Here is a 22018-nt window from a genome sequence, read left to right on the forward strand (position 1 = left end):
AAATTCCAACCATATGTTAAGTCTGGAGAAAAGGGCCTTTGAGAACTGGAATAAAAAACAGGATCCACCAGCAGCAAACACGGAGGGGACAGTAGGGCAAATGGAAGAACGCAAGCCAGGCTGAGCCTCAGGCGCCATCATCTGGTAGATGTATTTGGCAGAAGCTTCTCGCTTCCTTTCAATCACCACTTAATTCAGGGATGAGCTCCCGGGGCCCAAATGCAAGGCTGAATTAAGGTGTTATTGATCCATGTATGTTCATGAAAATGAAATCAAAATACTTATACAACTTCAGTTGGTAAAACGTTTCCACAAACGTCAGTTCATTAAACCATCCATGGTGGGATGAGACTATCTCTATTTTACTGTCATTGACAATGAGTTTGAGAGATGTAGTGCCTTGGAGAAGCTCACATTGCCAACGAGGGACACATTTGCCATCATGTCACCAGGCACTCTCCAAACTGAGTTTTGGTCACGGCCCATCCTCACCCTACAAATTGCCTACAGAGGGAGTCCCAGTTGCCTTCCACAGATCTTAAAACTCTCCTCTGCCTGAGCCACAAGTACTCTTCCATTGACAATGCACACTCCATCTCTGTACAAAACACCCACACTTTTTATTCAGCTGTTATTTTTAGTTTTCCCTTCAGCCTTGTGTGTTGTGCAGTACTTTCTGATATCACGCTTCTCCAATTCTCCAACATCAACTGGGTGTCCTGTAATTCAATTCAGTTCTGACACTAACTACCTGGGGAGTTAGCATCAGACACCTCAAGTTAAAGGGCTCAGTCCCACAAGGCTGTCCCATTTCAGATCCAGTTGCAAGTGTGGTGCCCACCTACACTTCTGCCTGGTCAACTGCAAGTTCACTAGTTTCCCCAAAACCCTCTCAGGTTCAATAATTTGCTGGAAGTGCTCACAAAACTCAAGAAAACACTTCACTTACATGTACTGATTTACTGTAAAGGACACAACTCAGTAACAGCCAAATAAAAGACGCATAGGGCAAGGAATGGCGGGAGGGCTGCGGTATTCCCAAGCAGTCTCAGGACTGTGATCCTCCCAGCATTTTGATGTATTCAGCAACCCAGCAGCTCTCTGAATCTCTGAACCAAGAGTTTCTGTAGCACTCAATGTTCAGCCTCTCCTCCCCTACCAGGAGGTCATTGGTGAAGCTCAAAATTCCCACTATGTAAATTGGTACAGCCACTATGGAGAACAGTATGAAGGTTTAGTAAAAACCTAAAATGATCCTGCAATCCCACTCCTGGGCATAAGTCCAGGGAAAAACATGATCTGAAAGGAAATACACACCCCGGTGTTCACTGCAGCACTGTTTACAACAGCTAAGACATGGATGCTACCTAAATGTCCATCAACAGAGGAATGGATAAAGAAGATGTGGTACGTGTACACAGTGGAGTATTTCTCATTAAAATAAATGAAATAATGCCATTTGCAAAAACATGGATGGACCTGGTCATACTGAGTGAAGCAATTCACACAAAGGAAAAATATGACATCCCTTGTATGTAGAATCTAAAAAAAAATGATATGAATAAACTTACTTAGAAAACAGAAACATACTCACAAATTTCATGAACCAGCTTATGGTTGCCAGGGTGGAGGGGTGGGGATGGGGGAAGGGATAGATGGTGAGTTTGGGGTGAACAGGTACACACTACTGTATTTAAAATGGATAACCAACAAGGCCCTACTGCATAGCACATAGAATTCTGCTCAATGTTATGTGGCAGGCTGGATGGGAGGAATGTTTGGGGGAGAATGGGTACATGTATATGTATGGATGAGTCCCTTCACTGTTCACCTGAAACTATCATGCTGTTTGCTAATTGGCTATACTCCAGTACAAAATAAAAAGTTAAAGTTAAAATAATTCCCCACTGTATCATCTTTCTGGTGTTCTGTCCCATCCTGAGGCTATTGAGGGGTCCAACATTGACTCACCTCATTAATATCAACCCAGTTGGAATCAAAAGGAAATCATTATGAACAACAAAAGACACCCCTATGAACAAGACACTCAGAAAATTAGAAGGCTTTTAGGGGAACTGGTGACAAAACCCAAATATTTATTACACCACACATACCTTTCCTTCAGTTTTCCATTTATCAAAATTCTCTTTACATTTAATCAACAATGAAACTGCCACTGAAAATACATTGCTTCATCAATGCAGATCTCTGGTGAGCTCCAAGAGACAGGGCCGTGTCCTGGTCAGCTCTGTATCCTCCATGAGTCAAATCAAAGGACAGCATGGGCAGCTGGCCTATGGTGGTGGGACACAGTCAGAGAGCCAAGTGATGCCTGCTCAGCCTTCAGCCCCTTATGTCTCCCTCTGGGGCAAAGAAACAGCAAACCCAGACAAGTGAGTTCTTGCCTCAGGTGAAAGAGAAACTGTTTCAAGTTCTCCAGGTCAGTCAAAGCTAACCAAGAGTCCAGGGCCTAAGGCACAGCTCCAGGTCAGGGGTGGAGGGAGGGAGCATCCAAGCCACTCCAACAAGGGAAGAATGACAAGAGGGGTCAGTAACCACATATGGCTGTTTATTTCATACAGGGCTCTGTACAAAATATTTACAAGTATTCTTTACAGAATAGTAAACCACTTGAAGGTAAAAACGCTTTCTTCTCATTGGCAGGGGCTAATCCTGTCAGCAAAGCTATAAATCGTAAGAACTTTTTCCTTTCTAGGCCACAACAGAAGCAAATGCCACCTGCTTTCCTGGAATCCAAAAAACTGTGGCCTTGGGACTCTGATCACATGCACCTCCCCCCTACCTCTTCCCCATCACTTCCCTTCAGTATTTACAGACAGACCCGAGAGTTTGTGGCAGGAGGGGCCGATGCTGTCCACTTGCAGATGATAAGACAAACTTGCTATAGAAGACTGGGAATACCTGTCACATCATCTAGATCATGGAAATATTCCCACTGTCTTGATAAATTTACCTCTTTCTAGATTAATCCATCCACATCACGCTAACCCCAGATGGGACTCCTGCTACGGAGAACGATCCGCTGTTTTTGGTTGTAAAGTGCTTAGTGTAACTCATGTAAGTAGATGCCTCTCCTAACCACTCTTCATGTGCAGGCGTGGAGGTCTGGTGTGGTGGAAGTGAGTGCTTCTGGCATGTTTAAGAAAATACCTGCCAAGAGAGAACAGTGCCCGAGACAGACCAGGAAAAGAAAAACACATGGCTGCTTCTAACCATACACCCCAGTTCTTCAAAGCAGCAAAAGGCACTTTTTCCCAAGCCACAGTTAATCGAAAACCAACCTAGGTTTGCTTACATGAAGAGTCGTGTCAGAAGAACTGAATATGCACCACGTTCCCTAAGGCCTGGGGAGTCCTTAGGAAGCCTGGAGCAGCGGGGCTGGTGTCCCAGGCTCCCACCACACGCTTTAGGCTGCAGTTCGTCCCTTTCTGGGTGCTGACAAGTTCCCAGTGACATTTCCAACCAGGAAGGAGAGACCAGCAGCTGAAGAGATAAATCAAATACAAAAAACAAAGCCAAGGTCATGACTGGATGCTGATCGGGGGGTAGAAGGGGGACTGAAGGAAAACATGAAGGAAGGAAGGGAAGCTGGACAGGAATTGGGCACTGTGGAAGTGTGGGGCTGTTTACAAACAGCAACTGTGGCTGAAGTGAAATGTTAAACGCTTGAATAGAAAGGAAACCTCAGGGTTTTAGAAGTTCATCCTTCTGACGAGAACTACTTTTTTCTTCCATGAAGGAACTAGTGATGGTACTTTACATGTTGGATGTAATTCTAAAAACAGTAGTAAATGTACATTTTTATAACCACTGTGTGCCTTGTGGAAGAGAGTGAAAAGAAAAAAAAAAGGGTGGGGGGACAAGCAAAAACCGGCCTATGTCAGAGGTCCTAAAACTTAACATTCCTTCCTGTCTGACTGGAAACGCCCAAGTGATTTCTAGGCTGAAAATAGGTAGGACTTACCTACTAACCTAGTTCACATGTGTCTCTTAGATTTCTGACCAGGTTGGAGCTATTCTTAAAAGGGGCCAATCTTGCTCCCAGGCCAGCCTCCTCTGCCCCTTCCCCTTTATTACAAGGTCTGACTAAAGCAGCAGCTCTGTCCTTCTTTGTCCAACTGAAGCAGACAGACTGGAGAAGCCGCCAGGAGGGTGTTCAGTGGTCCAGTTTACTTACTATGAGCAGCCAAGACACTCCCCAGTGACCAGGCCCAGTGGGTTCCAAAGGCACCCAGGAGCTGCAGAGACCCATTTCCTTCAGCAAAAGCGAGGCAGCGGAGAGCTCACTCAGGTCACAAGCGAGAGGAGTTCTGTGCTCAGGCCCCCGAGTGCCCAGCGTCACGCAGGCTCTACTATTGGCCTCTGAAGCAAAGGCATTCATGGACAGGAGGGAAAGGGTGCAGGAATAGAAAACCCTTGACAGAAACCCTTTTAATAAAGGAAATTCCACCCCCTCCCAATCTGTCCATGGAAGGGTGAGACTGACGTCATGTAAGAGGAAGTATCTTCTCTGGCATTTAGGGAAACAGCTGCAGCTGAAACTTTGGGGCCCACTCCAAGGCACTTTTCACCACAGCTAGGGCGGCCGCTCCAAGCGCCACTGTCAGCCCCATCACTGCCAGCTTCACAAAGCGGTTGGTCCTTGGTTTGGTCAGGACATCTTTTGTTCGCTCATCAGGCCGCAGAAGTCCCCGAAACCGCTGCCGCAGTACCATGTCGGGCCTCTGCTGCGCTGACGCCAGCTCAAAGTCTTTGAACGTAGAGGCAGCCGTTCTGCAGAGGGGAAGGAGACAGAAAAGAATGGGATGAAAGAAGGGGAGAAAAAGTGGACTAAACAGTTTGAGGGCAGAGCCATCCACTGCTCAGAAAACTTCTTGATCAAGACCCATGAACTCTCAAGTGGGGATTCTGTTGGCATAAACGCAGATCTCTGGAAAAACCACTCCCAGCCCTGTCCCTACCAGACACAATCTTCCATCACTTCTGCTCACTAACAAACACCCCTGTGCAACCAGTGCCTTGGCCCCACTCACTTCTCGGCTTGCGGCTGGGCAGCTGCCTCTCGAGCAAGTTCAGACGGGGGAAACTGAACAAAGAGGTCTCCTGCTCTACTGATCAGTGTCTCATAGGGCAGGTCCTGAGGGATCTGGGACAACAGATGGTGGACCGAGGCCATGTCGCAGTCACAATCCAGGACTTCCTGCTCTCGATACAACACGATCTGTGGGGAGCAAGGCCTTGCATCACAGACCAGAATACACAGGGCCACTTCATTTCCTTCTCGTTAGAGGTAATATAAATCGGTACCAAACAAGGCTCACCCAAAATGTTCAGCAAATTCCTGTATCTATCTGGGAAGTGATGCTATACTTATCTGAGTGCTTTTCCCAATGGGCTAGCACTTCCTGCTAGAGGCAAACTTTCACACCATGACATGAAAGGCTGACGAAGGTTTTTTTAGGAGGAAGCAAAGGAGAGAGATTACTGGAGATACCTAGAGCTCTAGCACAGAAGAAATGGTTCAGAACAGTAGAAAGAATGGTCTTGCTCCCTTTAAAACACAATGAAGAACACCACCTCCACCCTCATGTCTGATAGTTCAGGCCCCTCTAATAACTGGAGGCCCTCATCCCCGACTAAAAGCCATTTCAACTTTCCATCATAATATCATGCCTCTTCTTAAACCCAGTTGGCCATTTGCACTAGCTCCAAGAGTTGTCAACACAAACCCTGATAATTCACAATGCCCACGAGCATTTTAAAGGTTCAAAAAAATCAAACAGTAAAAAATCTAACAACTTTGTTTAACCAGCATTTCCCAAACTTATTTCTACACAGAATAATTTTGACTCCCATGACTCTCCCAGTAACATTCCAAGAACAGTGTCCAGGAAGCCGCCCAGGAAGTGCTGTCTTTTGTATCTTTCCATAATCACCAGGTTTCCTTTTAGGGAAGATGATCAAGCTGGACTGGGGGGCACATGCCAAACTGCTGGCTCATGGTCTGTACCTACCACAGCTGCAAAGTAAATGGGCATCAGTGGGTGGCAGGCCAGGAAGAAGTCGTATAACCGCACGACGTGCCTGAAGTCAGACAGGACGTGCCCGAACCAGGTGATAAGCCAGCTGAGCGCAAAGATGGTCCCCACCTCGGCACTAGGAGCAAGGGAGTCCAGATGTTAGGTTCCCTGCTGAGTTATCCTGTCCCTCTCCCTGGGCCTTCTTTGTCCTCAGTGCTGTGTGAAGAAAGTAACTGGGGAACATGCTTTCTGGAAAATTCAGCTGCTGATAAATTCAGTATCTTCTCCTCACAAAATATTATAGAAAGTCCTTGCAATATCCTCCACATCGTGGCACTAATTCCACAGTAGGGTCCTGGTTGGCCTTATCTCCTTGGGTGCTCTCATAATGGCCAAGAAATGTCAACTCCAGGAACAAGAAAAAGCTGTTTTCAGAGAACTACACCATTTTCCTTCTGGGAAAGCCACACCCTTTTGGGGGGCACAGGCATCTATTCCTAGGCTTGAAAACATAACTATTAACTGTATAGTTAACATGAGATGACTGAAACACCTTAAGACATATATATATATATATAGTTTTTTTTTTAAGAGAGGCAGGTATTGGCCAAGAACACACTTCCAACTAAACAGAAGAGAAAAATCATACAAGAATTGCAAAGAAATATTTCTTTTCCTTGGTGTGTGGTAAATAAAACAATCTACAGATGGCCTTGGGTCCTATAGGACTCTACTTCTGTCATAGCAATAACCTCAAAGTCTACCCTGGCATGCTTAGCTCGCCCACCTCTCTCCACTAAATGTAAACTCTTTAAGGGCATGGGCTGTGACATCTCGTGCATTCCTTGAAGAGCACAGCACACACAAGTGTTCTAAGACTGTACACAGAACTGAATTATCTAGATTGCTGGTGACTAGAAAGGACAACTCAGAAGAACCTAACACTAATCAACATAAGATGATGATGCAATTGATCTAGACTTGTGAGGAATAAACAAAAGCTAGGAGAAAGCTGAAGAGGAGTGTCTGTGTGTGCGCATGCACGTGTACACATAAATGCAGACACATATATACCTCTGCATGAAGTCATGGAGTTCTGGATTCACCTGGTCAATGATGGGCATCAGATAGTTTAATATATGCTTGGTGTTGTCCATTGTTGGGTCCATGAAATCCCTAGGAGACATTTCAACAAGCTTGGTCAGACCAAAGGCTTGGATCAGGGTTGGGGGGCAGCTGGGAGTGGGGTTCAACCCACTGAAAACACCAACTAGAAAGGGGGCTGAGGAGTTATCCCCGGTGGGGACTGTCTTCTGCCCTTCTGCGTGGGTACCTGAGATGGTGGGTAGACAGCTTCTCCACCAGGGATGTTGCCAGCCTCTCGCCGAGCACCAGCAGGAACGTGACCACGATGTCGTGGTAGCCCTGGTAGTAATGCAGCTGCGGGTTGCGCTCCAAGATGAGGAGGATGATGTCAATCAGCTCTTCCTGCAGCCCTTCTCTCTGTTCTTCTGGCATGCCTGGGGGAGGGTAGTGGGGGGGAGACGCACTTGAACAAGGCAAGCAGTCTAGTAACATGGAGGTAGGGAAGATGGTAAGCTGTGGATATGCAGAGAAACTGTTTAATAAAGTAAAACAACTTGGCAACACACTCATGATCCATACGCTGTTGACAGCTGCTTGGCCATGTAGGAAAGAGCTACAACTTGGCAACCTTACAGTTGGGGAACCCAGCCAACAATACCATCTTAACCAAGTCACCACAGGGTGTGATGGCAGCAGGGGGACTATTGGGCAGCATGTGCCTCTGATGTGCTGGGGTGAAAAGAACTCAACATCGCTTCAGTGGGATTCCCATCAAGAGTGAATCACCTGAATCTTACAAGGAGGAAATAAAAACTGAGGGGGATTTTATAAAGTAACAGGCCTGTGATAAAATACAAAAGAACTAGTCCAGACTAAAGGAAGCTGAAGAGATATGAAGAATGAATGGAAAATGCACTTTTCCTATAAGGAACGTTATTGGAATAAATGGCAAAATCTGAATAAAATCTTTAGATTAGGCAGTAGTATATTTTGTTACTGATTTTAAATGTGACTATGTAAAAAAGAATTGTGTTTTTAAAAAACACACACTGAAATATTTAGGGATAAGGGGGCACCATGTATGTAATTTATTCTTAATAGCTCAGAGAAAAAAAGTGTGTATGTATGATAAAGGAGAGAGAGAAAACAAGACTAAAGCAAATCTAGTCAAAGGTTGATGTATAAGGAAATCTGGGAAAAAGCTACCTGGGGAATTCTGTGTCCTACTTTTGCAGCCTTTTTGTAGGTACAAAATTATATAAAAACAAAAAATGTATGAGATGTGTGCTCCCCTCAGAATCAAACTAAATATCATAAGAAGTACTGATCTTGACCCAAAGATGCAGCTGGAAACAGAGGAGCTGGTCTTGGGAGCTCTTTCAGTGAAGGCATCTAGTCTGGCAGTGGTCAGCGCGGCCCCTCAGCTCTTCCGGCTCTTACTATAAAAATGTCAACCCTTGGCCTCATAACCTGTTTTAGGAGGATGGCACACAATACAGCTTTCCTACACCATTAGGTTTTCCAGTCAAAAGCAGAGCTTGTGAGAGAAAACAGCTAATGCAAGGGCCCAGACTGAACTGAAATAAAGGTTTTTAGGTGACAGTGATGCTCATCTCTTATGTACTTTTACCCATCCCTTCTCAAAAAGGCATACTGTAGAAGATAAAAAAGAAAATGGAAGTAAACCAAGTACTCTGGTCAGGTAAAGTAATGAAGCAGTGAGAGAAAAAAGTAAGCCTTATTTGAATTTTCAGTATAAAAGTGGTCAGCTAAGTTCAGAAGAACATGAATGTAAAAAGAATATAAAACCACATGGAAAGTTCTGTCTGGAAGAATATCCTGGACTGATGTCACATAAATGTTAAGAGTTTAAGGGCTCAGAAGGAAAACAGACTACACCTCGGGAAAAATATGAACTGAGTCGACTGTCCTATGTGGTCTCCTCAAGACCAGAGGAACAGGAAAAGGGGACTGGACCACAGGTGTATGCGTTTATCAAAACCAAGACGGCAAGCTACTGGCTACACAAGAATCACAAGAGCCTTTCTGGGAACCAAGATTGTAAACAGGAGGGATGCCCTTTAACAGACAAATCCAATGCCAGAGCATGGGCTCAGAACAGTGAGGCAGTTGGTTCTGAGACTCTCGGTCCCTCTAGCATCTCCTCTCTTCAATTCAAGGACTGAGAGGTGGAGACACAGACAAGGTCTGCTGCCCAGCTCCCTTCATTGTGAGTGTGGGGGAAACTGTCATCCTTAGCATTTCTGGGAATGGAGAGACAATGTTAGTAACAGACTCTTTAAACATGCAGCGACTGGCCTTCATTCCAGTCCAAGGTCCCAATATATGTATATGCAAGATTGTTTGTTGTTGTTTGGTTTCTAAGTCGTGCCCAACTCTTCTGTGACTCTATGGACTGTAGCCCTCCAGGCTCCTCTCTCCATGGGATTTCCCAGGCAAGAATACTGGAGTGGGCTGCCATTTCCTCCTCTAAAGAATCTTCTGGACCCATGGATTGAACCTGAGTCTCCTGCAATGGCAAGATTGCAATGGCGGATTCTTTACCACTGAGCCATCAGGGAAGCCCACAGGCAAGATACCACTACTTATAAATGAAGGTATTAATAGTTCCTGTTAGTCACCACTTCCAAACCAATCTGCTCTTTAAAGTCAGACTGATGGCTCTAGAAATCCCTATAAAGTCTCTTCTGTAGTTCTAACGGGCAGGGGGAAAACCCTCTTCTCTCATTTACCACCTCTAAGCCAAGAGAAATTATTTTGGGCTCAGTGTTCTTGCCTGGAGAATCCCAGGGACAGCTGCCATCTATGGGGTCACAGAGTGTCAGACACGACTGAAGCGATTTAGCAGCAGCAGCAGGCCTTCACAGTGGGGGTCTGAATGGACTAAGTCAATAAAAGAATGACTCAGCAGATTGGAAGCACGACGGGTCCCTGAGGATCCCTCCTGGATGGGTCCTGGCTGTGGTCATGTTCTGTGCTAGGATGTAAACGTCTTGGGACGAGCAAGCCCAAGAGAGTAATGTAACTGCAATTGGACTGAAGCCACCCTACCAAACCTCCCCCTCCCTCCTCCAAAGACCGACAAAGTGTGTCTCACCAGGTGGGAACCGCCGTAAAGACCGACGGACATCCAGAAGCACTTGTTGGTAGTCCTTGCTCATCTGTCGTAGGTTTTTCCCTATTGGAGAAGGAACATGTTATTGTAGGAATGTCTGGGAAGCCACAGCAGGAGCAAGACATCCTGGCATGACACAAAAGGCCTGGAAGACATACTCAAGGCTTTCTCTTGAAGCGGACATGACTCAAGATACAACATTTGGAGAGGAATCCCTGGTTTAGTTCCAAACTCTGTTTCATGCAAGTCATGATGACCGTGAGAGGAGGGAAGACAGATTATCTAGGAGAGGCAGCAAAGTCAGGAGGCCACGACCCACTGTGCATTACTGGGAACCACACTGAATTTCAAAGTTCATATCTGTAAAATGGGGATTATTCCCTTCCATGTGTACCTCTCAGATTACTGTTAAGCATCAAGTAAGATCATGAATGTGGAAACCACAGACCGCTGGAAAAACTCTAACATATATAAAGTGTAGGAAGATTGAGCTGTTCAGAAAGGAGTATTAAGATAAATGTATATGGAGAAGAACTTAAGCTCTCTTAGCCCTGAAATTCTAAAACTAAGACACTGGTAATAGGAGATAATACTTGTGTTCAGTTGCTAAGCTCAACTGAAAGCAAGGAGGCAGACTCTAACTGTTATATATATAACAAGTGTACATTTCCTTCATAATGGAAATCAAAGCTTAGCAGCCGAGCCTGTAGAATACTTCCCTACACACAGAATTCATCTTAAAAAGATATGAGAAATTTGGAATTTGACAGAATACCATCTCAGGATTTAGAGTGTGACTATGGCAATGCCTATTCCTTCCAACAAAGGATCACTGCTCTGAGGCAGCCCAGTTCCAAAGACAATAACAGTTCAGTTCAGTTCAGTTCAGTCGCTCAGTCGTGTCCGACTCTCCGCGACCCCATGAATCACAGCACGCCAGGCCTCCCTGTCCATCACCAACTCCCGGAGTAACAAGTGGCAACTTAAAACATCTACTTGGCCACACCATGACACTGTAAACTTTTTATTGGCAGTGGCTGTTTTAATCATCTCTGGTACCCAGCACACATTAGGAGCACAACTGTGTGTGTATGCTCAGTCACTCAGTCCTGTTCTACTCCTTGCATCCCCATAGACTGTAGCAGAATTCAGTTTAGTCACTCAGTCGTATCCGACTCTTTTGGTAATTGCCAAATGAAAGAAAGAATCCCCAACACCTGGACTTTTGCCAAACATAGTAGGAAAGCAATAAATGTAGACTCAGTGAATGACAAAGTGCATTCACTGTTTTCTGTACTTTCTTTTGTATTCTGCACTGTAGTCTAAGAAATTCTTTTTTTCACTACATGGGCCTTGCAGATAAAGTTAAGTACAGTTAGTTGTCCTTTGGTATTTGAGGGGGATTGGTTCCAGGACCCCCAAGGATAGCAAAATCCATTGATGCTCAAGTCCCAAATATTAAACAGTTCAACATTTGTACATCCTCTCATACACTTAAATCACCTCTAGATTACTTTCAAAACCTAACAGAATGTAAATGCTATATAAATAGCTGCCAGAGCACAACAAATCCCAGTTTTGCTTTTTGGAAATTTCTGGAGGTTCCCCACCCCCCCGCAGAATCTATGTGTGTGTGTGTACGTGCCTTTTTTTGGCCTTGCCAGGTAATGTAGGATCCTAGTTTCCTGACCAGGGACTGAGCCCATGCCACTGGCGCTGGGTGTGTGGAGTCTTAACCACAGGACCTCTGCGGAAGTCCTTCCAGAGTACTTCTGATACATGGTTGGTTGTATCCTTGAACTTGGAAGGCCGACTGTAACAGCTTTTCACAGAATTACAAAATTTTAGAATTCAAAATGGTTTTAGTATTTCCCTATAAAAAGTCGTTTTGTGTTGTTGTTTTTAAGGACTATAAAGAGGCATTATATCCCTGTAGAAACCCATGTTTCTCAAATGTCCATCTGTATCAGAATTACGTGGGATTCTTGCTAAAATACAGATTCCTGCAAACTTACTTCTAGGTGAATATAAACTGGAACATGCATTTTGTGTTTTGGCTGCACTGTGTGGCTTGCAGGATATTAGTTCCCAGATCAGGAATGGAACCCGGGCCCTTGGCAGTGAAAGCATGGAGTCCTAACCACTTGACCATCAGGGAATTCCCAGAATATATATTTGTAATAAACTCCCCTAACTAGCCAATAATAGCTCCTTCCCTACCTAATAAAAGCTCATTCTATTTTTAATTAAAATTTTATTTCGCAGTTTGGTCTTATTTTCACTCAAAATAGGATAGGCTCAAGCTATCCTAAAACGCTTCAGGTGTTTACACGTCTATTCCTGGTTTGAAACGAGCATAAAAATTAAAGACCCTGGAATTCTTTTTTTCCCTGCCTCCTAGACAAACTCCCATCACAGCACTTCTTCCCCTAACTACCTGATATAGGAGGTGGATCATTGGTGTTGACATTGAGGAGCTTGGGCCACACTTTCCGCCTGATCTCATCGGTCAGGAGCCCTCCTTCACTGATAGCCATGCGTCTAAGGGCAGCCACATCAGTGGGCTCACTGTTCAGAGCCTGGTAGATCTCAGCCACTTTCTTTTTCCTTTTGGCATTAAAGTCTGCAAAAGAGAATGAAAAAGGGCATTAGGCACATATTTACCATGCGTACCTTTTCTGTTCGGAGAAGGCAATGGCAAGCCACTCCAGTACTCTTGCCTAGAAAATCCCATGGACGGAGGAGCCTGGTAGGCTGCAGTCCATGGGGTCGCTACAAGTCAGACATGACTGAGCAACTTCACTTTCACACATTGGAGAAGGAAATGGCAACCCACTCCAGTGTTCTTGCCTGGAGAATCCCAGGGACGGGGGAGCCTGGTGGGCTGGCGTCTATGGGGTCGCACAGAGTCGGACACGACTGAAGTGACTTAGCAACCTTTTCTGTTCAGGGCTCAATCTCCTTACTTGGTTTGAAGTAAGGTAGGTATATTTAAAGTCAATTTACTAATGAGCACGGGCTTCCCAGGTGGCGCCAGTGGTAAAGAACCTGCTTGCCAAAGCAAGAGACGTAGGAGACATGGGTTTGATCCATGGGTTGGGAAGATCCCCTGGAGAAGGAAATGGCAACCCACTCTGGTACTCTTTTCTGAAAAATCCCATGGACAGAGGAGACTAGAGGGCTATAATCCACAGGATCTCAAAGAGACACGACTGAAGCGACTTAGTATGCACAGACACACACTGATTAGCATCACTGGAAAAGACTCTGATGCTGGGAGGGATTGGGGGCAGAGGAGAAAGGGACAACAGAGAATGAGATGGCTGGATGGCATCACCGACTCTATGGACATGAGTTTGAGTGAACTCCAGGAGTTGGTGATGGACAGGGAGGCCTGGCGTGCTGTGATTCATGGGGTCACAGAGAGTCGGACAGGACTGAGCGACTGAACTGAAACACTAAGGAGACATACCACATAAGTAACAAAAGAGGAATTATAGCAAATGCTCAGTACATTTAGGCATATCTAATAGCTGCCGTTCATGCTTTCCTAAAGAATTCTGTGCTTCATTAATGCTAAACTTCACAGAGCATTGTTGTTGTTAAGTCAACTCTGCAACCCTATGGCCTGCAACATGCCTCCCTGGTCCTCACTATCTCCTAGAGTTTGCCCAAGTTCATATCCACTGAATCAATGATGCAATCCAACCATCTCATCCTCTGCTGCCCTCTTCTTCTGCCTTCAAACTTCCCCAACAGCAGAGTCTTTTCCAATGAGTCAGCTGTTGGCATCAGGTGGCCAAAGTATTGGACCTTCAGCTTCAGCATCAGACCTTCCAATGAGTATGCAGGGTTGATTTTCCTTTGGATTGACTGGTTTGATCTCCGTGCTGTACATGGGATCTCAAAAGTCTTCTCTAGCACCACTAAAGAAAGCATCAATTCTTCAGCACTCAGTCTTCTCTTTGGTTCAAATCTCACATCCATACATGACCACATATCTCTTAATAAATTTTCTCTATTATTTACTGAGGAATAATGTACATGCATGTCACCAAAATTCAGTATTACATTTTTTAACAAAACCACATGTGAAAAAAGCCTCTGATTACATGCTAATACAATTGGAAAACATCAGAATCACATGGAGGTATTTTCAAAAGCAGGATGTCAAAGGGTATACTTGGGACTCCAGTGTGGCTAGTGGTAAAAGGGGCATGCTACTGTTTCTCAAGAACCACATTAATCACTGGTAATCTGGAAATAATGTATTAAGCATCTTACATCTTCATGTGATAGTTTGTTATTTATACACAGGCATTTTGCTGCATTTAAATTACTTTTTTAGGAGACTGGTTGAGAGTTTGTGGTTAATGTGCATCATATTATAATTAGCTCTATTTAAAATAATGGGGTAACAGGCTCTCAGAATTTTCATGCAGAATGTTTATTTCTAGGAACAGCAAACACAAGAAAAGTTAAGACTATTCAATCCACTGAAGAGATGTCACATAGCAGTGCACTGTAATCCTCCGAAAAAAGGTATGTGCAGACACCAAGAGCTCAGACAGCTGTGGGTCAGAAAGCATTATGGAAAAGTGAAATTTAAAAAGAAAGGGGAGGATTCAGAGAGGTGAGGAGGAGACCAGAAGAAAGGCTTGGAGACAGAAACACAGGCCCTTTCACTTAACAGTAAATGAAGTCATTAGGAAGTATTCATGTAGCACATATGAGGGGCAGGGCACTAGTGTTAATGTAAAGTAGAAGATAACACTGCAAGGTTGGTCAGGCCTTAGAAAGGAATAACATCAGAAGGGAAGTGAGGTTTTTAGGACAGACACTAAGCAGCTTTCCTCAGTTATGTTCTATTCTGAGGCAGCAGTATAGAAACTGTTTCCATGACATAGCTGCATATTGTTAACACAAATGAAAGGTGGTTCCAATAACCCTGGTTACCTATCAATGAGAGAGCTGTGACATAAACCTTATAAACTCAGGCACCAACTATTTTGGAGTTCCATGCAACTGGAGTTGCAGACAGGACAGGATACTTCTCCACCCAGGTAAACCTGTTCTCCTGGCTAGACTGTTATTTTCCCAGGTGAATCTGCTCCAGGCAGTCTGAGAGATTTCTGGTTTACATCTATAGTTCTGGCATAATTAATTGTTCATAGCAAACCCCTCCTCCCATCTGCACTCCCAAAAATGTCCCAGGTTGATGCTAAATTCAATGGTTACTCTCTAGAAATCAGGAAAAATCAAGTCCCAATTCCCAATTAATCAGCACAGCACCAACTATAATAAAATGTTTATTTACAAGGTGCTTCAAGTTCTTGGCCTGGACATGTCTTACCATCCATCCATGCACCTACCTGTCCATTAATGTATCCATTCATTTATCAACCTGTCATTTAATGAGCAACTACTCATAGTGAAGCACCAGGCTGTGCTGTGTTGTGCTTAGTCCCTCAGCCGTGTCCGACTCTTTGTGACCCCACGGACTGTAGCCTGCCAGGCTCCTCAGTCCATGGGATTCTCCAGGCAGGAATACTGCAGTGAGTTGCCACGCCCTCCCCCAGGGGATCTTCCTAATCCAGGGATCGAATCCAGGTCTCCCGCTTTGCAGACTGTTTCTTTACCATCTGAGTCACCAGGGAAGATCATGAATACTGGAGTGGATAGCCTATCCCTTCTCTAGGGGATCTCCTCAACCCAGGAATTGAACTGGGATTTCCTGCATTGCAGGTAGATTCTTTACTGCTGAGCCACCTGGGAAGTCCGTATAACAACATAGGCTGAGACAAAATACGAGCAGGAATTGAATTTCTAGCAAAGAAGAAAATAAGATTTAAAAAGTTTTTTTAAACTTAAGAGTGTTCTTGTACTTTGTACTTTCTACACATCACAAATTAAGAACACTTAAATGGTAATACTAAGTATTTTTTGAGGTATCTGATATTTAGAAATCTTATTAATCTACTTGCTAAGAGTTTGGAAATTTTTCCTCAATTTTTTTTAGACATATATCCACCCCGCCCCTCTTTCCACTTAAGCTATTCAGCAATCTGGGGGAAAGGAAAACCGAAAGTGTCAGTTGCTCAGTTGTGTTCAAGTCTTCGCAACCCCATGGGCTGTAGCCTGCCAGGCTCCTCTGTTCACAGGTTTTCCAAGCAAGAATATGGCAGTGAATTGCCATTTCCTTCTCCAGGGGGAAAGGAAAACCACAGCTTATATCTTAGGGGAATTAACTAAGATATAACTAAGATGATTAACTGTTTGCAATCAAGTGGATTTTCAGGGTATGTTAGTCATTCAGTTGTGTCCAACTCTTTGCAACCCCATGGATTGTAGCCCAACAGGCCCCTCTGTCCATGGGATTCTCCAGGCAAGAATACTGGAGTGGGTAGCCATTCCCTTCTCTGGGGATATTCCTGACCAGGGATCAAACCTGGGTCTCCTGCATTGCAGACAGGTTCTTCACTGTCAATTTAAACTATTTCTGAACCCAAATCATTGCTCCAATACTTATTTCTCTCAAAACTCTGTTTGGATTCTATTGAAATCCTGCATTTCAAAATTTACTGCTGTCATCCTGATTCTGATGCTCTGTGGGAACTCAATACATGTGGGCAGAATAGAATAAATAATTTAACTTAGCTATTGTTCCTCTGGAAAAATTGGCCTGTAGTAAATGGCATTATTTCCCCATATTTCTATTGATTTTAAGAATATCCTCACCTGTAGGGACTTCCCTGGTGGTCCAGTGGTTAAGAATCCACTTTCCAATGAGGGGAGATGGGTTTGACCCCTGGTCAGGGAACTATGATCCCACATGTCGTGGGGCAACTAAGCCTGTGTGCTGCAACCAGAGAAGCCTGCATGCCACAACGAAGAACTCGTCCTGCAATTAAGACGTGACGTTGTCAAAGAAATAAATTTTTAAAATTAAAAAAATAAAAGTCAATACTCATTGTATAACTCTACATAGATTTATAGCCACTTTGGGCTTTTTCTAAATCTACTGGTGATTCCCAGGGTAGAATGGTGCTCAACTGTAGATTTTAGCTGCTGTGTGTTCAGACCCCAACATCACCTTTCTCAATCCCATATTTAAGCGATCAAGTGATAGTGGAAGATGAAGAAGGCACTCCTATGTGTGCCACACACACAAATATTTCATTGCACCTAATGTACAGGTTTTGATTGTGACATAAAAAGGTAGGAGAAAACAGAAAAAAACTTAAATGATCTGGAGATGTGTAAATTACATAGTGATAAGGTCAACTGTGAGAATACACAATGAGGGAGAAAAAATTAAGCGGAGTCTCAACCAAACAATTAATCTACACATATCCTCGTTGCTGCAGAAGGAGAAAAATCAGAGCTATTCTTCGGGTGCATGGAAAAAGGTTAAAATAACTTTCCTCCTGCAGGGGATCTTCCCAATCCAGGGACTGAATCCGCATCTCCTGTGTCTCCTACATTGGCAGGTGGATTCTTCACCAACTGTGCCACCTGGGAAGCCCAATGTCTAACTATCTATTTTAAGATAAATTTTACATATGGATTTTGGGGTAGGACACATTTCTGGACTTGAGAATGCTTTATTTGGCTTTGGGATAAAAGCCTACATTTCATCTACTGATTGTATACATGTCACTCAAATCCCCTTGAATCCTTTCTTCTCCAGTTTTGCTCTGCTTATATGAGATGTACTCTATATTCTGAAGTTGGGATCTTCCAAACTCCTTTATAGTAAAGGCCTTGGCTTTCACAATCATGACAGAATGAAATGACTATTCTACAGCTGGCTGCAAGATATAAGACACTGCTATAAATAAATCCCTGCCGTCTGAAAAGCAACTCACTCAACAGAGGAAAAAGGAATGATATTGGCACTACTTGACCAGCTCTCCATTAAAATGATCATTTAAATAAGGGGCACTGAAACAGTAGTTCTTAACAACTCTGATAAGGATGACTGAGTCGGTTATTGTCTCAAATCTCTCCCTACTCTGGCTATGGAACTCAAGTAAAGATTTCTGTTTCCTCAGAGCAACAGGTATCATCAAAACATGTGGCGTGGGAAACTCAATATATGGTTAAGGACACTGGCAAAAAATGAGCACTAGCTACACTTCCTCTAAAATTTTTTCCACGTCAGCAAAATACGTATCAGTGACTTAGATCAGGTAAATGATCTACACACTTAATATGCATCTTATGTGTAAGAATAAAATTCCATATTATTTGGTTTAAGCATGCATATCAAGAAAGCTTTACAGACTTTAAACAGAAGTTAAAATTAGCAACGCATTGTTGCTGTTGTTTAGTTGCTTCAGTCATGTCTAACTCTTCCGCGACCTGTGGACTGTAGCTCCCTAGGCTCTGCTGTCCATGGGATTTCCCAGGCAAGAATACTGGAGTGGGTTGACATTTCTTCCTCCAGGGAATCTTGCCCACCCAGGGACTGAACCTTGTCTCTGGCATTCCAGGCATATTCTATACCACTGAGCCACCAGGGAAGCTCCCTTAGGCCTTAATCAAAACGATGGAAGAGCCAGTCAGATAGAGAGCCTCCCAGACAGACATATACCCCCAGCTCCACTCCTTGAACTCCTGATGTTGATACTGGAAATTAACTTAAAAGTTTAAGCTTTCAAAAAAGAGAATTACAGTGGGAGAGGAAAACCTAACCTTATTCTGATAAAGTTTAAGTGTTAGTCGCTCAGTCATGTCCAACTCTTTGTAACCCCACAGACCCTCCAGGGTCTTCCGTCCATGGAATTCTCCAGGCAAGAATACTGGAGTGGGTTGCCATCCCCTTCTCCAGGGGATCTTCCCAACCCAGGGATCAAACCTGAGTCTCCTGCATTACAAGCGTTTTTTGTTGTTTTTTTTTTACCATCTGAGCCACCAGGGAAGCCCTATTCTGAGTAAGATTCCCATCAAAAATAAACAAACAAAAAAGAAACTTTTTTGGAGGTCCCAATTAGTTTCAACAAACAGTACCCAAATTAGCAGAGATTCAACAACTACTTGAAAAATAAAGACAAGTACATATGAAGAATGATTGCTCTACCCACTCCCCTAAATGGAGAAAAACAGAGTAAATCAATCCCATCATAACCTCTACAAAGGAGAGTTAACAGTATTACTAACCACTCCAATTCTCCAATATGATGAAAATCAAAACACCAAAAATAAATAACACTCCTCTCATTTCTAAATTGCTCCCATTTATCCAGAGAAGCAAAATTCAGGACACTAGAGGATAAAGTCTCGCAACCTAGGCACAGTTGTACTCCAACAGGTCACAAGACCCATATACCACTTGGGGCAATGACCATTATGCCATGAGGACAGATGTCATACAAATACCAGGAAAGGGTTACAAGGCCAAAGGGCCCAGAGGAGTAATATGAGGAGTGAGCTTCATTTCTATAGAGGACTGCTGCTGCTGCTGCTAAGTCGCTTCAGTCGTGTCCGACTCTGTGCGACCCCATAGACGGCAGCCAACCAGGCTCTGCCAACCCTGGGATTCTCCAGGCAAGAATCAGAAGAGGAGAAAAAGGCAATAACAAAATGAACTCAGAGAAACAAAACTTGGGTTGCACTGGTGGTTGGTTCTGCTATGGGAATCATCCACCAGGGGATGGAAAGGTGGGAAAGTTACCTTACCCTTTCCCAGAGGGCAGAGAGATTATTTCATCTGGTACAGAGTAAACGTTAATAATTTTAACTGTCATGTATTAACCATTAGGTAAAACACATTTGAAAAGGTAGTGCACAAAGAAACTGTTTCATGGAAATTAGTTTCAGTTCAGTTCAGTCGCTCAGTCCTGTTCAACTCTTTGCGACCCCATGAATCACAGCATGCCAGGCCTCCCTGTCCATCATCAACTCCCAGAGTTCACTCAAACTCATGTCCATCGAGTCGGTGATGCCATCCAGCCATCTCATTCTCTGTCGTCCCCGTCTCCTCCTGCCCCCAATCCCTCCCAGCATCAGAGTCTTTTCCAGTGAGTCAACTCGTCGCATGCGGTGGCCAAAGTACTGGAGTTTCAGCTTTAGCATCAGTCCCTCCAATGAACACCCAGGACTGATCTCCTTTAGAATGGACTGGCTGGATCTCCTTGCAGTCCAAAGGACTCTGGAGTCTTCTCCAACACCATAGTTCAAAAGTATCAATTCTTCGGCGATCAGCTTTCTTCAGAGTCCAACTCTCACATCCATACATGACCACGTGAAAAACCATCGCCTTGACTAGCCGCGGACCTTTGTTGGGAAAGTCATGTCTCTGCTTTTTAATATGCTATCTAGGTTGGTCATAACTTTCCTTCCAAGGAGTAGGCGTCTTTTAATTTCATGGCTGCAATCAGCATCTGCGGTGATTTTGGAGCCCCAAAAAATAAAGTCTGACACTGTTTCCCCATCTATTTCCCATGAAGTGATGGGACCAGATGCCATGATCTTAGTTATAAAAAACAGACTTGCTTTTTACACAATTCAATAACATTAAAATAGGCGGCATAGGATTGGGACACAGAATACATTGGTAGTTGCCAGGAGCTGTGGAGAATGGGGCCTGCGGAGGGATGGTCTTTTATTTTGGCATTAGAAATGCTGTGGAATTAAGACACTGCGATGGTTGCCCCACCTTGTAAAAATTACTAAGAACCACAGAACTGTATACTTTAAAGGGTGAATTTCACGGTAATTAAAAGAAATACGTGTCCAGCGCGTCAATTCAGACGACGACGACCGATGAATGAAGTTTGGAAAACTGGCCTGACCACTAGGGAGGCGGCCCCCGGAGCCTGCGGACGTGGCCGGACAGTCTCGGCCGGGAGCGAGGCTTGGCCTCGGGTCTCAGGGAAGAGATGGGACCTGGGGCCCCCGCCGTCCTTCCCACTAGGGGGCTCGGGTCTGCCGCCAGTGTTCCTCCGGGCCCCTCAGCATCCGCTGACCGCCCCCCCGCGCCGCCCCAATTCCAGGCTCTCTTCCCCTTCAGACGTGACCCAGGCCTTCAGTCTTCTCCTTTTTCGCTGTCCCGACCCTGGCCGGCGGCGCTGGGCGCACCCCGCGCGGTCGTCTCGGGACCCTGGCCTGCGGCCCCCTCCTCCGACAGCTGTCCCCTGCCCCCCGGGCCGACCCTATCCCTCAGGCCGTCCTCGCAGGCCGCTCCTCGGCGCCCTGGCCTGCTTCCGTACCTGCCTTTTCCGCGCCGCCGTCCCAGCGGCCGGAGGTGGGGCCGTCACCCTGGGCACTCCGGACGGCCATGTCCCGGGGGCCCGGGCTCGAGCCCGAGCCCCGGCTGGTGGCGGAGCCGACAGAAGACGCGGCTTGGCCGCAGGTTCCAGCGCCGGTTCCGCGGAGCGAACTCGGCTTGGTCAGCCCGCGGCGCGCAAGCGCTCCCCGCGCCGGCCCCGCCCCACGCCGGCACGTGACCACCCGCTACGGCGCGCAGGCAGCGGCGGGGACGCGGCTGTCACCCGGGCTGGCGCGCAGGCGCCCAGAGCGGCGAGCGAAGAGCGCGCCCCGGAGAGTTTGTTCCAACTGAACTTATAGAGCGTAGCAGTCTTGAAGCAATGTGTTCAGGAGCGGATTTTTTTTTTTTTTATCATTTCCTTTGGTTTTATCTGTAAAGTGATATGGATGATTATATAAGTACTAAACTCACAAGAGTTCTTGGGAAAGTGTTTAGAACACTATCAAGAATATCAAAACTGCTGGTGGCGCTAGTGGTAAAAGA

The 22018-nt window shown here is 45.0% G+C and overlaps 1 protein-coding gene across 3 annotated transcripts; it reads right to left on the reverse strand.

The window, feature by feature from the left end:
- Positions 1 to 2548: 2548 nt before the first annotated feature.
- TBC1D20 (TBC1 domain family member 20) lies at positions 2549 to 21694 on the reverse strand. 3 transcript variants are annotated; one of them, XM_055434894.2, is made up of 9 exons: positions 21477 to 21634; positions 17002 to 17164; positions 12701 to 12886; positions 10246 to 10326; positions 7375 to 7561; positions 7116 to 7217; positions 6036 to 6177; positions 5055 to 5242; positions 2549 to 4794 (listed from the first exon to the last, which is right to left on the reverse strand). In XM_055434894.2, the coding sequence occupies exons 3-9, from the start codon at positions 12798 to 12800 to the stop codon at positions 4539 to 4541; spliced, it is 1056 nt and encodes a 351-aa protein (XP_055290869.1). In that variant the 5' UTR covers positions 12801 to 12886; positions 17002 to 17164; positions 21477 to 21634; the 3' UTR covers positions 2549 to 4538. The 3 variants fall into 3 exon arrangements, with proteins under 3 accessions (XP_055290869.1, XP_055290857.1, XP_055290876.1); XM_055434882.2 differs by lacking the exon at positions 17002 to 17164 and having other exon boundaries at positions 21477 to 21694; XM_055434901.2 differs by lacking the exon at positions 17002 to 17164 and having other exon boundaries at positions 21481 to 21636.
- Between the last annotated feature and the right edge of the window lie 324 nt (positions 21695 to 22018).

Source organism: Moschus berezovskii, chromosome 15 (genome assembly GCF_049115385.1).
Source record: "Moschus berezovskii isolate FMDL1 chromosome 15, NW_MosBer_1.0, whole genome shotgun sequence".
Lineage (NCBI taxonomy): Eukaryota > Metazoa > Chordata > Mammalia > Artiodactyla > Moschidae > Moschus > Moschus berezovskii.

What these genes read in the sequence shown, in the direction of transcription:
- TBC1D20 (XM_055434882.2), bottom strand. Translation starts at nt 21,546, where the DNA reads ATGGCCGTCCGGAGTGCCCAGGGTGACGGCCCCACCTCCGGCCGCTGG. An exon ending in TTTACGGCGGTTCCCACCTG is followed by an intron (nt 7,562 to 10,245) that starts GTGAGACACACT and finishes ACCCTCCCCCAG; the next exon opens with GCATGCCAGAAGAACAGAGA. An exon ending in CTGTCTACCCACCATCTCAG is followed by an intron (nt 7,218 to 7,374) that starts GTACCCACGCAG and finishes AATGTCTCCTAG; the next exon opens with GGATTTCATGGACCCAACAA.